Source organism: Odocoileus virginianus, chromosome 13, assembly GCF_023699985.2.
Source record: "Odocoileus virginianus isolate 20LAN1187 ecotype Illinois chromosome 13, Ovbor_1.2, whole genome shotgun sequence".
NCBI classification, from domain to species: domain Eukaryota; kingdom Metazoa; phylum Chordata; class Mammalia; order Artiodactyla; family Cervidae; genus Odocoileus; species Odocoileus virginianus.
In genome coordinates, this window is record NC_069686.1 from 45,386,319 (window position 1) to 45,403,253 (window position 16,935).

At 35.8% G+C, this 16,935-nt stretch overlaps 1 protein-coding gene across 1 annotated transcript in view; it reads left to right on the forward strand.

Annotated features, from left to right (window-relative positions):
- Nucleotides 1-16,935, forward strand: part of LRP1B (LDL receptor related protein 1B) — a 2,064,747-nt gene that overhangs the window by 337,812 nt on the left and 1,710,000 nt on the right. The window contains 1 exon segment of the mRNA XM_070476260.1: nucleotides 12,831-12,953. Within this exon segment, the coding sequence (XP_070332361.1) occupies nucleotides 12,831-12,953 (123 nt within the window).

Genomic DNA, 16,935 nt, shown 5'->3' on the forward strand with positions numbered 1-16,935 from the left:
GTAGTGAAATTACCCAGTATGTGTGTGTGTTAGTTGTTCAGTCATATCCAACTCTTTCACAACCCCATGGACTGTAACCCACCAGGCTCCTCTGTCCGTGGAAGTCTCCTGGCAAGAATACTGGAGTGGGTTGCCATTCCCTTCTCCAGGGGATCTTCCTGACCCAAGGATTGAACCTCAGTCTCCTGCATTGCAGGCAGATTCTTTACTGCCTGAGCTATCAGGGAAGCCCAGTATTCCATGGCTATGTAATGATATTAATTGTGTAACATAACAACATGCCTAGAGATTAGCAGACTGGGTTAGAGGGGCACCTCGGGGTAGACCTGGAGAAGAAAACAGCAACCCACTCCAGTGTTCTTGCCTGGGAAATCCCATGGATAGAAGAACCTGGAGTGAACACTACTGAGCAGCTTTCACTTCACTTCACACTTCAGGGTAGGCCAATGATACGATTGGAAATGCAAGTAGTGTGTGTCTTTCCACTTTGCCATTTTCAGTATGTTTCCTTCAGTCTTAAATATCCTCATTCTTTCAAAACAGCTGTGGCTATTCGAGATTTCAAATGCTCACAACCTAAAGCAATGTAGGAGAACTCTTCCTTCAAGTCTATTTGTAGTATAAGCACACTTGATGCCTTAGTTTCATTAGCGAACAATGGGGCCCATGTCCATATCCTAGCTACAGGAATGACTGGGAATGCAAACATATGGCCTTCCCTGTCTTGATAGTAGGAAGTGGGATTTTCACACATGGGAAAAGTAACTACCAGGTAGGCAACTAAAAATATCTTCTGCATGCCCACTCCTCATCTTAGCCCCTGACCCCAGTTGTCCATATCAGGAATTGCTCTTTCAACATTCTAGTTACAACTCTATTAGCACCTACCACACATTATTGTAAATATCTATTTTTGTCTACTCTGTCAGCAATGTGTGGGTAGAAATACTGTTGTCTCCATTGTTATGTTCTCAAGGTCTCTTTTGGTAAATGGACATTAATTAAATCAATAAGTTTAAAGTCTTTTAAAATAGAGAACAAGAATTTTTTATTGAAAAATATATATAAAAGTCAAAATGTGGATTTGCGAGAAATGAAATTGTAGGCTTTGAAGAGCCCTAAATAGTTAAAAAAAAAAAAAAAAAGCATAGGAATAGGAGATATTGCATCATCCCTGAAAGAGCCAAAGCCTAACCATCTGCTTCATATCTCACTAAGCCTAGAGATGAGAAAAAAAAATGTGAATTTTGGTACCCCCTGGGAGATTGGATGAGAATCATACAGGATTCAGAGAATAAAACTTGCAGGGAAATGTCAATAATTTAGGTTTTTTTTTTTTCTTTTGCATTTATGAAGGAGAACTGTCAAAACTGTTTCCCTCCTTAAAAATATAGTATATGAAATAACTCTGCAGATTCATTTCAGTGGGCTTTTGAGAAAGGGAAGGTAAAAAGGAAATAGAGCATTTCTATTGAAATTTCAGAAAATAATTCTGAACTGCAAAGTGTTAGCCAATGATAATAAAAATTTGACTCAACCATGTTGAATGTACCAGTTTTCTTCAACTGAAAAATATATCCTATGCCTTTTGCTAAATAAAGAACAAGGTTTTTACTCTGGGTACTTTTTGCTTTTTCTTGGTAAAGAAACAGTTCCAAATGAGTCTATACTGAAGTGCTTTACAATTTCCATATCACTGCCTGAAAAAAATGAGGAGGCAACCAATGTTAAATGATCAAAAAAAAAAAATTTGTCTTTGAAAATTAAATGTCAAATTTAATTTGAAATGTTTACAGAGATACTTCTTATTTGTTCATTATGATCGAAATGATAAATGAGCAAACCTATTTCCTGGTGATAATGTACTTCTTAAAATTTTCAATTTTGTCTTGGTTTTATATAAGATGTCCTTGTAAGCATGAATTGCCATTTGCAGCACCAAAAGCACTTGGTGCTTAATAAGGCATAGAATGATTACTAATTTAGTAGCCAATAGATAGCATACAAATATACAATTAAGTACAATTTTCTCATCATAGAAAGATATTACATTTTTGTACTTTCTCATCTAATGAGAAAAAAACTTGTATATACACCCATGCACACCACGCTCCCCAGTTCATATATTTCCCAATCAGGTATATCATTTATGTGAGCATTTATAGTGATTTTTATAAAATCTTGTCATGTATTTCTAGTCATTATTACTAGCTTTAATCCTGTGCAGATTTATTTTGACTGTCATTCGACATCAAGAAAAAAATGTGTTTTATTTAAGTAGTGTTGAAACTAACAGAAAGCACTTTAGGAGAAAATGAAAGTGAAAGTGAAGTCGATCAGCCGTGTCTGACTCTTTGCCACCCCATGGACTGTATGTAGCTTACTAGGCTCCTCTGTCTATGGAATTTTCCAGGCAAGAATACTAGAGTGGGTTGCCATTTCCTTCTCCAGGAAATCTACCCAGCCGAGGGATTGAACCTGGGTCTCCCACATTGTAGGCAGATGCTTTACCATCTGAGCTACCGAAACAGCCTTTAAATTAGTGGTAAAATAGCTGATGGTTTGTTTCATACTGATTTAATCAGGTTTACGTAAGTACTATCTGGACTGTGAGGTGAACTGGGGTCTGATATTAGTTTCCTATTACTGTTGTAACAGATTGCCACAAACTTACTGGCTTTACAGCGACACAAGTTTATTATCTTACAGTTCTTGAAGTCAAAGCTCTAAACAGTGTCCACAGGACTGAGTTACTTTGGAAGCTTTAGGTGAGAATACACTTCCTTACTTTTTCCAGCTTGTAGCGCTGCCCACATCCCTTGGCTCATGACTGTTCCTCAGGGCATGGCAACCCATTCCAGTATTAGCTCTCGCCTGGGGAATCCTGTGAACAGAGGAGCCGGGGGGCTACAGTCCAGAGGGTAGCGAAGAGTCGCGCGCGACTGAGGAGACTTAGCATGCGCAAACACACAGTTCACTCTGGCTTCTGCTTCTGTGGTCTCGTCTTCTCTCCTGACTTGCCCCTTATAAGTATTCTTGTTGCTACATTGAGTTCACCTGGATAATTCAGGACAGTCTCCCCACCTCACAATCTTTAATCATATCTGTCACATGTCACCTTGCTTTGTCACCTTACAAAGTGAGGTGACACATTAAGAGGTTCCGGAAATTAGGATGTGAACATGTTTGGGGTACCTTTATTCAGCCTACCACCGGGCTGTTATTCAATAATCTGATTAGTCTCTCTTAATGAGTCTTATCTTCAGGGATAACAGAGCTCCAGGTTGAGTCATATGATAAAATGATACATTTATATAGGAACATGATGTTCTTATATACATGATGTGTGGTTGGAAATATGTATTTAGCTAGAGAAATTAAATTTTTAAATTATCAGTAATGACTCAACATGACAATGAAAGTTATTAGTTAAAAACCGTGGTTATCATTGTTGAAATATGGATACTCTTCATTACTATCTGACTTTCTGATACAGGCCTGGGCAGATTTTTAAGGATGGACTTAGCATCGATAAATGAGACAATGCATTATAATTTTATTGTGTATAATAAGGTTTATTTTTCAGTCAACCACAAATCTTGTGAAGGAGATATATTTCTTTGCCAAAATGAAACTACCAGTTTTGACCCTTTTTGATCTACCTTCCCTTCCTCTCTAAGAGTGCATAATCCAAATTATTTTTGTATTCTTTTTAAGCAAGGACTTAAAATGCTGTTTCACTTTATCTTACACTTACAATAATTATATTCCTAAAGGAATTATCATTTAAAAAAACTATTGTTAAAGCACTTGGCTAAGTTACAATTGTATAGCCAGCGTTTGTAAAAGTGTAATTTTCAGTATAGTCTTTAAGAGACTCTGGAGGATAACACTGACTCTCTCTCAAATTTGAGTTTTAGTTTTCATGGATGCTTTAGTTTTATATGGTATAATCTTTGCTATTCAGAGTATTTTATTTTAAGCATGGGAAAGCTTAGCTTTATTTTGGTGATTAACTAAATAAAGCTATTTATCATTCTGATAATAAAACAAAAAACACTAGAATTGCTTTGGTTTTTCTTTTTCCCCTCTCTTTCCAAAAGTAATGTATAATTCTTTATAGAAAATTTGACTTTTCCCATTAAAAACTCCTCGTTATATCTAATGTAAACTCTAAGACAGAACCCTCTGCCTTCCATAAGCTCAGCACCCAGTAGCTACTGTACTAATGTGAAATACAATAAGATCTTTTGGGAGGTTTGAGTGGAGTACTATGGAATCAGTGATGAAGGATGAAAAAGTTTGTTGTGAAAATTTCAATTAAAGGAGGTAAAATGTCTTTGACTCTAGAGAAATTATTGTTGTTGTTCAGTCACTCAAGTTGTGTCCTACTCTTTGCAACCCCATAGACTGCAGCATGCCAGGCCTCCCTGTCCTTTCACTATCTCTTGGAATTTGCTCAAACTCATGCACATTGAGTCAATGATGCCATCCAACCATCTCACCCCCTTCTCCTCCTACCCTTAGTCTTTCCCCGCATCAGGGTCTTTTCCAATAAGTCAGCTATTCAAATCAAGTGGCCAAAGTATTGGAGCTTCAGCTTCAGCATCAGTCCTTCCATGAATATTCAGGGTTAATTTCCTTTAGGATTGACTAGTTTGATCTCTTTGCTGTCCAAGGGACTCTCAAGAGTTTTCTCCAGCATAACAGTTCAAAAGCATCAATTCTTCAGTGCTCAGCCTTCTTTATGGTCCAACTCTCACATCTGTACATGACAACTAGAAAAGCCATAGCTTTGACTAGATGGACCTTTGTCAGCAGTACTAGTTTTGTTACATAGGAAAGCCATTCCAATCAAATAAATAAGCACATAAAATAAAAACAAAAATTCATACAATGATGTATCTAAGGAAAGTGAATAGAATAGTATGGAGTTTAAAGTACATGCTGGATGGTGAAAGGATGGTAGGAAACATTGGAGAAGTCCTTTAAATATCTTATGAAAAATAAATGGAATTCTGATGATATTCTTCATTTACATTTGCATATTTTTCTGGAGTAGATAAATATAAAGGGAAAAGAATTATGGTGTTTCCTTATTCTTGATAGCTAATTTTACATGAGCTTTATCAAAATTTTAAGTTGAACAGGCAATGTATTATGTAGGTCTCTATAAGAATTCTTTTCTGATAATGAGTTCATTACCTATTACATGAAAAATATATAACCATATTTTTATTTTGATAATTATGTTTAAGATATAGATATAAGACATAATACTCCAATACTCTTGCCTGGGAAATCCCATGGACAGAGGAGTGTGGTAGGCTACAGCCCATGGGGTTGCAAAGAGTTGGACAGAGTGGAGCGCACATACACACACACACATACAGATATAATAAGTAAATATTTTTCATGTTAACTAGGTTTGAAAACCTAACTCAGAGCATTTGCCTCATGCTTAACTTGTTCAAGAGGCTGTATCTATTTCTTCCTTAACTTAATTAAGTTTAGTATCAGACTTCTCAGTAATTTGGCTGTTGAGGGGATATCATCCCTCCTTTGCATTTAACTTGTAATTAGCTACCATAGCTCAGCATGTGTGTGTCCTTCAAATGTTCCCATATGATGCCCTGTCATGCAATCAGTACACAATTTGTTGGTAAGCTAACATTCTGATTAGTAGCAAATTAGCAATTCAACTTTTAAGGGAAATTTCATGACAGTATTATAATTTAATTATAATAAAATATTCAAGGAATTAGTAGAGACTACACAATTGACCCCTATTGACAGATATCACTTTTAGTGTTTGACCTGCATGGTTTCTGAGTAGCAATTTCTCATTATCTTAAAATGAGAAAATATAAATTAGCTAGTGTGTGCCAACTTATGTATATAAAATCTTTTAGCTGAGACCGTCTACATCCAAATTCCAAAAATATTAGTATACATGTTTATTAAGATAAGTAGTTAGATGTATTAATATAAGTGTAACAGGATTATTACACTAAGCTTTCCTCACGCCAGGATGAGTCCAAACTCAGTAAACTCTATAGGCTATGGTTGTCCTAATCTGTTCATGTCTTTTGATTGCAAGAGTCTATAATTATAAAGAATTGCAGTACTAGCTTTGATCTTCTTCCTTATGAATGCAAGCAAAACTGCCTGCACATTCTCATAAGCTTCTTGTTTTAATTACAGTGTATAATATTACATTTCATACAATAGGAAGACATGTAAAATAAGATTAGTTTGGCTATCTCAGAAGTATAGCATGAAGCACTGAAAAGGATAAATGGAAAATGTACATAGACATAACATGTTTAGCTTCTGATTCAAAGAATTCAATCCAGTGTATGTATTTTAAGATAATCACCTTAAAATGCTGGAAATTCATTTATTTGAATCCAATAATCAATGCTTTAAAAACTGACCTTGAAATGGAATATCTAGTAGAAGAATAAATAGGTGGGTTGTAACAAGCTATTGTTAACTGCTGTTTCCTAGAGGGATAATATAAAACTGTCCTCAAAATTGCAAAAATGCAAACTCCCTTTAAAGGTTGGAGCTTGCTGAGCAAGCTGGTAATGTAGGCTCATTAGGTAAATTCCCATAAGTATATCTTACTTAAAAAAAAAAGTTTGCATCATGATGATTTTGTATACGAGTCTATGTGTCAGTACATCTGGGGCTTCTCTGGTGACCCAGACAGTAGAGTCGGCCTGCAATGCAGGAGACCTGGGTTCGATCCCTGGGTCAGGGAGAAGGAAATGGCAACCCACTCCAGTATTCTTGCCTGGAAAATCTACAGTCCATGGGGTCGCAAAGAGTCAGGCATGACTGAGGACTTCACCTTCTACTTTCTTTTCTATCAATACATCTGCACATGTATTGAGGATGAGTGGTTTATGTATTTTCCCTAGGGTCCTTCTTATGGCATTTTCCCAAGGAATTATTTGTATCTATGACTCAATGCAGGTGAACATTTGGACACACATATAAAACAAATCAACCGTCAAATATATACTTTTCAACTTAATTGGATTCTCATTGCTGTTAGAAAGACATTCTTTCACAGATTTCTAGTTGACTCCCTTTTCACTTTTCTATGCATTCTGAATTTTTACCACTCTTTTCAATTCTACCTTCTTTAAATTCCAAAAGTGAATCTTGCTTTTTGGTTTTTTGAGAAAACACAACCATGTAGGAATACCTTAACCTTCTTCCCTACCAGCTAATGCTTTATCTGTCTCACTTTTCAATCCTTTCTTCCTCAGGGCAGATGCTCCCACTGTTGGTTAGGTTTGCATCCCAGTCCTCTGAGTTCTTAGGACCTGCTGCACGTTCCTATCACTTTGGAGCCTCCAGTCTCTCTCCCTTCAATGACATGTATCCCTCGACCTTCAAGTTTGTTCCATCTTATTAGAATTTATCTTACTTGTGCTTGGTCATTGGTGGACCCCTTTGTCAATCCATTCTTAAAAATTTCCATGATTTTAATGCATCCCTTTCCCCCCTTGTCCTTCTTTTGTATCTCTGGCTAAACTTTCTATCTCTGTGCCTGACCTGCTCATTTTTTAAAAAAATATTCATTTATTTATTTACTTGGCTGCCCAGGGTCTTAGCTGTGGCATGTGGGCTGCAGCCCATGGAGTCGCAAAGAGTCGGACAGGATTGAATGACTAAGCACAGCACAGCAGACTCTGAGCTGCCGTGTGTGGGATCTAGTTCCCTGGTCAGTGATCAAACCTCGCCACCCTACCTTGGGAACTTGGAGGCTTAGCCACTGGACCACCGGGAAGTCCCTGGCCTTCTCTTTCTTTGTTGACGTTCTCTTCCTGTCTCTGTCTTTCTCTCTTCCCCCACCTGTCTTTAATTTCATCTAAATCTATTCTTACACTTTTCAGTGTTTTTGTACAGCTCCAGTTCTTTTCTGTATCTTGAGTTTTGAACTTTCTCTTGAATTTCAGACTTCGAGTTGTCACTGCCTATTGCATATTTATTCTTGGATGTCTCCCAAGCACCTCGTAGTCAATATATAAAAAAAAAAGTTGAAAAGTTATACATTTGGGGTCAGAGATCTGAATTTAAGATCCTGACATTTAATGAGATGGTGAAAAGACATTCAGCTTCAGTTTCCTCATCAAATCATCTTGAAACTCCATTTCACCAACACATTTATCCACACAGCTATCCCCTTTCACCCACATCATTGCAATAATATCCTAGTTGACCTCTCTGCTTCTACCTTCCCTTCACTGTTCTCTATTTCAACACAGTAGCCAGAGTGATCCTTTAGAAAGGAGGTCACTTAGATTGTGTCTCTCTACTCAGAATATTCCAGTGGTTTCCATCTTATTTTTTTTTAAACTCAAAGCCTTCATCTGCCACCCTCAACCCCATATTTATTGATTCCCTGACCTCAGTTCTTCTGCTTTTTGATTTTTCTCCAGCGACTCAGCATTTCTTACTGTTCCTTAAATTTGCTGGATTCCCTCTTGCCACAAGTTCTTTTATCAAATTGATTTTTCTTGGATTTTAGTTGATTCACAGTGTTGTAGTAGTTTCAGGTATACAGCATAGTGAATCAGTTATGCATAAACATATATCCACTCTTTTATATTATTTTCCCATATAGGTCATTACAGAATACTGAGGAGAGTTCTTTGTGCTATACACTAGGTCTTTATTAGTTATCTATTTTATATATGGTAGTGTGTATATGCCAAACTCAATCTCCCAATTTATCTCTCCCACCACACTTTTCCCTGATGGTAACCTTAAGTTTATTTTCTACCTTTGTAACTCTATCTCTGTTTTGTAAATAATTTGTTTATGCCATTTTTTTTAATTCCACGTGTAAGCAATATCATATAGTCTTACTTACTCTCCTCAGTGTAATAAGCTCTAGGTCCATCCCTGTTGCTAAACATGGCGTTATTTCATTCTTTGTTATGCCTGAGTAATATTCCATTCTGGGGCTTCCCAGGTGGCTCAGTGGTAAAGAATCTGCTTGCTAGTGCAGGAGATGCGGGTACAATCCCTGGGCCAGGAAGGTCTCCTGGAGGAGGAAATGGTAACTCACTCCAGTATTCTTGCCTGGACAGTCCCATAGACAGAGGAACCTAAAGGGTTACAGTCCATAGGCTTGCAGAATCAGACCTGACTGAGTGATTGAGCACGTACGCAGGCAATATTCCATTGTATACATATTGGAGACAAGAGTGGAAAAAAGGGAACCCCCTCCCACATTATTGATGGAAATGTAAATTGATGCAGTCACCATGGAGAACAGTAAGGAGGTTCCTTAAAGAAAACTAAAAATAGAGCTACCATATGATCCAGCAGTCCACTCCTGGGCATATATTCAGACAAAATGATAATTCAAGAAAATACATGCACTCCTTTGTTCACAGCAGTACTGGGACATAGAAGCAACCTAAATGTTCATTGATGGAGGAATGGATAAAGATGTGCTACATACATATAATGAAATACTGCCACAGGTTCTTAACACATGGCCTTCTAGTCAAATGGATGTCACTCTAATCTTCTATAAGCCTTTACATTCTCTGTGACATATTCTGACTACCTGATTCTATACCAAACTTCTATATCAAGATTCTATATCAATCTTCCCAGTCTCTAACACTAATCCCCATTCCTGTTTTACTTTTTTTATCCATAGGGTTTGTCTTCTAATACATTTTACCATTAACTTACTTATTTTTGTTTCTATCCCCTACTGTAACATAAACTCCATGCTGGCAAGGAATTCTGCTTTGTTTTACTTATTATTGTATCCTCAATTCCTAGAACATAGTAGAAGCCCAGTGATATTTGTTGAATAAATAAATGAAAGAAGAAATAAAAATGCCAGGGATGGAACTGCTTTTTGAGCTACAGATCATTATAAAATACTAATTACTCCTTACTATTATTATTCCACTGTCCCCATGACCAGGCTCATATGCAAATCTACATTCACATACACAATATCTTTTCTTTGTTTCCCACCTCTGTATCCTGTTTTTGTTTTGAGACACCATCTAATCAATTTCTGAGGCTGTTTACCTGGAGGCATATTTGAGCCTCTCAACCATTTAGTCAGCAACTCCTAACTCTTACATTACATCATTTAGAACAGAGTCTCCATTTTAGTCCCCACTGCTTTACCCCAGTCATCTTGAACTTTTTTCTAGACAATTGCAATAGTCTCCTAACAGATGACTTTGCAGTTTATCATGAATACCCTTTCTTAAGTACTTTTCCATGACCTCAAATTATCTACAGAATGCTTCCTGCAGTACTCAAAGTCCTTCATTACTAAATATGACCTATATTTTTGAGACATTATTTTTCAGCATCCATAAATGGTTCTGTATGGCCCATTTCATTTCTTTATACTTCAAATTCTTATTGATTATTTACTGAGTCTGGCACTATATAATGGCATTTAACAAGGCACCATTTTTCTCCCTTTCTTGATAGCACCATTTTCCCCCCAATTAGAGTTTGGGGGGAATGAGGGATGCTACAACCTAGCATCTCAAAAATCACCAAATGCAGAATAGCTATAGTTATAATGAACAGTCATTCTGATTTTTCTGGTTGAGACCTTGTTTATACTTTTTGCCCCAGGGTAATTATTAATATCTTCCTTCACTCTTAAGATCTCTCCCAGTTTGATAATAAATTATACAGTCTCTGTCTATAAACAAAAATAATTTTAATTTTATCATGTGCTCTTTTCCTGCATTAACTACATGTACATGACTGCCTAAAAGCAAAGTTTAAGTCCCCTTCCTAGCATTGGAACATACTTATAAATATCACACATAATGTTTGGTGGAGAAAAACCTAGATCTTATAACCTGAATGTCATTTCAATTACAATATAAAATATTTGTCTCAAATGCAATTTAGTAATTAAGTGACTTAGCATTTTTTTATTCTTCCTCTTGTCTGGAACGTCCTATGTTTATTCTCCATTTAGCCATATCCTGCCTACCTTTAAAATAATACTTTAGTACATCCCCAAAATTTTCTTTGTCTCCATCTGTCTCTACTTGTGAGCTCTCCTTTTAGCAGTTATTTTCTACATTATTTATTTGGCACCTTTTTGTATACAGTGTACTTTTTTTTTTTTTTCTTTAGGTTCTGTTGGTACAAATAGGCTGGTGAATTTTTCAAGACAAAGACTGAGATTTCTACATCTTTGATTCTATAGCACCAGCTCTAAGGCCAAATTCAGAATATACAGAAGCAGCCTGATGTAAAAAAACCAACAATTATGATAGCAGTGGTAATGAGTGTGGAATTGATAGTGAATTTATTGAAAATGTAATAAGGTAAAAATATATGAACTTTGAGAAAATATCATAGTGTAGAGTAGGAAGAGTTAATTATGGATGTATGTTTTGTGGATGTGTGTGAACTGGAAGTGAAGTGAACTCACTTAGTCGTGTCTGACTCTTTGGGACCCCATGGATTGTAGACGACCACGTTCCTTTGTCCATGGGATTTTCCAGGCAAGAGTACCAGAGTGGGTTGCCATTTCCTTCTCCAGAGGCTCTTCCTGACCCAGGGATTGAACCCATGTCTTCTGCATTGTACGCAGACACTTTACTATCTGAGCCACCAGGGAAGTCTTCCTATGAACCGTAAAGTATGCTTGTTTTAAGTTACTTTGGGGCTGGAGGAAGAGGCTGAGTGAGAGAAGGGAAAGACATACTATATTTTATCAAACCATTAAGTGGAAAATGTGCCATTTTTTTGCATATTGCTAGTGGGAAAAGGTCAATTAAGCTATGGTGTAATGCTTTCATATCACTTAGAATATGTATTTGATATATATCAAAAGACATATTGACTGATGAATTTCTTCTATCTTGACTCATTTATATATATATATTATATATATATATATATATATATATATAATAAAGAATAAGTGATATCAAGTGTCTAACACTCCTAACACTCCTTTACACTCAGAGGTCATCAATTGTAAGAACATTTTTATATCAGACATATTTTAAAACCCGTTTAAAAAGGAAATATTTTGTCGAATAGACTTATAGGACAATAAGACTATTGCAGAAAGCAGCATCTGATGAATTTACTAGGACTTGATGAAAGGTAACAGATCCTAAATATTCTGGAACAATGGAGGGAAAATAATGGAATTTTGAATACAAACAAATGTAAAAACCTGAATTACAGCAAAGCTTTATGGAATTTTCTATCATTCTCATTGTCCAGCTGCAGAAGCTTTCAGTTGGGAAGTTTCAGTGAAGAAGAGAAGAGAAAATAAGATGATATGGGGTATCTAATAGATATAGAGGCATGAAGTTCCAGCATCAGAGTGAATGGTTAAGAACTGAATACTAAAAATAGTATTTACGTACAAGTTTTCGCTTTTATAGCTGGTTTTTCCTTTTCTTGGGCCAGAGTAGGAAACTAAAAGATTCTGCTTAAGAACTTCTGCTTTGGATCACCATCTTCTATTAATCTGCTTGCTGGAATATATATATGCCTTAACTGATCATGAGAAAGATTATAGCCCCCAAAACAAACAGAATTCTTAACTATTTTTAGGATAGGTTGTGTGAGAGTACAAAAAATTTCAGTCTTTCGAAACTGAGTGCTTGAGCTGAGTGGAGAAAATTAAGAAAAATAATTGGTCTAGCTTTGTTGCTGAACAGAAAATGTGGATCCCATTCATGTACCTTTTATGCATTGCTTTCTCACATTTCATTTTTGTACTGCTCTTGTGTTCATGTTCAGATCATTCATATTTTATTTTGAAACACTTTCATTTTCAGATCAGCAGTCCTGTGATCCTGGTGAATTTCTTTGCCACGATCACGTGACTTGTGTCTCCCAGAGCTGGCTGTGTGATGGAGACCCTGACTGCCCTGATGATTCAGACGAATCTTTAGATACCTGTGAGTAGAAAGGTTCTCTTGCCATTCAGATTTACCTTACATGTGAAACTAAATGTCAGTTGTTTTCATGGATGATTGCTATTTCATCTTATTCTTTATTTTCCAAATAGCCTGAAAACTTAAAAAAAAACTTTTGTTTGTATTTCCTTTAAAATGACTATGTGAATGAGAGCATTAAATGTGGTTTTGTGTGAATTAACTCATGAAGGGAAGAAAATGCAAGGTTAATTCTTTCAATGTGATTATGTTACTCCTAGAAAAATTATACTTGAAGAGAAAAAAATCCACTAAAACACAGCACTAAAAGGTAATAAAATCCTCTCCAGTAATTTATCTCACACATTTTGAGGCAGAGGAACATATACAAACAATAATGAACTAATCAAGCTTTAGCTCCCAGATAATTTCTATTCATGTTTAGAGCACTACACAAATTTTTGAACATATTTTCCTTTGAACTTGAAAGATAAAAACTGCATTTGTCCATTCATGCAGTGAAGATCTTTGATTTTATAATATCAAATTCAGAACTCTTAATACACGAGTCTTAATTCTAATTGAACCGCTGCATGTAACTCGGAGTCCATTAAGGGTTTTGTCATGTGAAAAATGCCATTAAATCAAAATTGTAAGTAATAACAGGACCCACAGCTAAATCTTCTGCACTTTCTTTTGAATACCCTTTATCATGAGGAGTATGGAGAGTCTCCTAGATTTTCACATTGATAAATCTGGCATTACTAGTATCAGTCTTTACTAACCAGGCAAACAGGCATATCAGCTTATCAGTATCACTCTCAAAGCAACTACATAGTTCTGTGAAGTCAACATGAAAAAAAAACAAAAACTCCTTCATTGTTATTGCTTGATATTACAGAGATAACAATTATGGTTACCATTCTCCACTATTATCTACTTGTTTATAAGTCCTTTAGATGGAAACAATATTTTGATGAAAGCAGAAACAATGCTTACTCACCATTTCCATGTCTCCTGGTGCTTTTAAAGTTTCTCAACATATGATTTCTTGAATATCTACATTAATTGCCATTTTTTCAATTTGAATAGATCAGTGTTTTGGTAGGAAGGAGTTGCAGTTTACTGTATTTCTAATTTTATATAAATTTCATCAGTTTAATTCTGAAAACTTTTTCTTGACTCCTATAGCATAGATAATGCTCCATGCATGATAAAAGGAAAAAGTATAATAATAAGAAGAAAATAAGAAATAAGAAAATAATGGATAAGAAATAAGAAAATAGTGGATAAATAAAATGTGGTAACTCCATAGTAAGATATTATTTAACAATAAAAAATTGAAATACTTATACATGCTACCTGGATAAATCTTGAAAACATTATGTGAAGGAAAACAAGCCAGTCACAAAAGATCACATATGATATGATTCCATTCACATAAAATATCCCAATAGGCAAATCAATAGAGACTGAAAGTAGCCAAGTTTCCAGTGGCCAGTGGGTTGGATAGGATCGAGAAGTGTCTTCTAATGAGTTGGAGTCTCTTTGGAGGTGATGAAAATGTTCTAAAATTAGATTGCAGTGATAGTGCACAGCTCTTGTTAATATATTTAAACACATTGAACTGTGTGTATTAAATGGGTGAATTGTATGGTATGTGAATTACATCTTAACACAGTTTTTTTAAATGGAAAATGAGAAAAATCTCAAAATCACGCATATGAATGTGGATGGTATAATTATGTGAAAGACAACAATAACAAAATACTCTGCCCATGAAAAATATAAATAGTTGGACTGTATTTCTTCTATATAAGAAGTGGGGCCTAACTCTGTTTCAGTCTTAGGCTTCCCTTATTGAAGTGCCATAGAGAAGTTCTCTCCTCATTAGATGCAAGGAAAAATTGTCATGGCATAATCAGACTAAAACGTTAGATTATTGAGTTTTGGAGGCTTGTGTTTTTACCCGGATTGTATCACTCGATTCCTGATGAGAAACATGACAGAGACATGAGATGGTTTGGTGGAATCCATATGGAGGAAGGCGGGTTGAAGGAGAAATGCCCTGAGACTTCTACCTGTCACCGTGTAAAAACAATTGAGATGAAAAGACTGCATAGCCTCTCCCTCCATGCTGCTGAAGAAAAGAGAATAATGATGCTCCCCCTTGTATTCAAGAGAGAGCTCAGGAGAATCAGGCTGGAGAGGATTTGTGGTACAGAGGAGGTACAAGACCTTTGTGGTCAAAGCTCAAACCCAGAGAAAAAGAGACTTCAAAGTGAATGCCAAAGTAGGTGGCTGACAAATATTCCACTCCTCCCACGCCAGCTCTTTGCCCCTAGGAACATGATGGATAGCCAGCAGGGCCACACTAGTGGACTAGACTTGTTTGTCAGCTGGCATCTGCCCTGATTGAGTATCTGTTCTGTGTATCAGTGAGGATAGACTGAGTATGTGTCTCCACCACAATGTTTGGAAATATTTTGAATACCCATCTCGCCCAGAAGGTAAACACCACTTGTGTTTAGGGGAAAAAGGTAGGTCCTTCAATTCATAGAGATGAGGGGCTTTGGCCAGATTAAAGCCTCAAATTAGAAATTACATGTGGTTTCACTGAAAATAGAGAGAGATTTTCTTCTTCCTTAGCTTTTAAAATGAAATTCATACCTGCTCAAGATATTTTTGCAATTTTAGGTATATAGTTGTTTTCCACAACGAAATTTTGTGTTTGACTTTAAATGTTTTCTCACTTTGGCCATTCTTACTGTACTCTCAGATATCAAAATTGCTGAATATTCTCAAGAGCAACACTAAAAAAAAGTTCTTATACCAATGTAGTTACATAACAAAGAGAGAAAAATACTTTTTTAAAAACCTGGGTGTTTCATCTGAGTAACATATTTGGATCTACCTTTAATTAGCCTGTCTCAGATAAGTGGTTTCAGTCAGTACCAAATGAAATCTGGACAAACACTGAGAAAGGCTTTATGAAAAATATCAAACTTTTTCAGATTTAAATTTCTCAATCCAGATGTTCACAATTACCATTTTCCCTAATCATAGTGCTTTGTAATGTGTTGTTTTATAACATTCGTATGCAGTCATCACTGATCTACATAAAATAATTGCATAATTTTATAATTATATGACTGTATATACATTCAGTGTGAAAGATAAATACTAGAAATCAAACCTTGAAGATTGGTTCTTAGGAAGGGTAATTTTGTGTTCAGTATCTGAACAAAAGTATGTTATCTTTGATTTGAAGACAAAGTATGTTGTATCTACAAAATACTAGGTGAAAATCGCTGATGCAATGCCTTATTTTTCCTAAACCCATTTACCCTTTAAAATGATAAGACCAATATAGCATAGAATTTATTATGACATTGTGAAAGTTCTGCAATGACAAAATTCTAACAGCGAAAAAAATGGATGTTATGGAGGAAGAGGAAAAGCTTGTCTTGTGAGAGGTTGATGACCAAAATGCTTTAGAAGGTATACATGCATACAGAAAATACAAAATGAAAATCAAATGAAATTGAGATATTTGGGGATCTGCAAGGTTAACAGGCACATATTTTCTTCCTCTTCCGTGTTTGTGTAGGCCCACGTTGTAAGGGTAATTTCTGCTATTCATGAGGCAGAAGTAAGCTTTCATTAACAGCCATATAAGGCCAAAGAAACCCCTCTTGAATGGGGTTGATTTACCAATAAGCTGATTGCATGTTAGGATGAGTTTTTTAAATATTAAATTAGAGAAATTTAATAATTTATATCCTTACCATTGACTATGAGAAATAGTTCTTTAGCCTTATATTAGAAATGAAAGCCTTTTTTCTTTACATTATTTGAAGTAATTTGTCAAGTATCTAACCGACTAACCATCTTTCAGGCCCTATGAAGCTCTGAGAATTGAGAATCAGGAAAATCATCATCTTTCTCCTTAGGCCTTTCAATCCAGTTGTTAGTCTAGCATTTTGTATGATGAGAATTAAAGTGA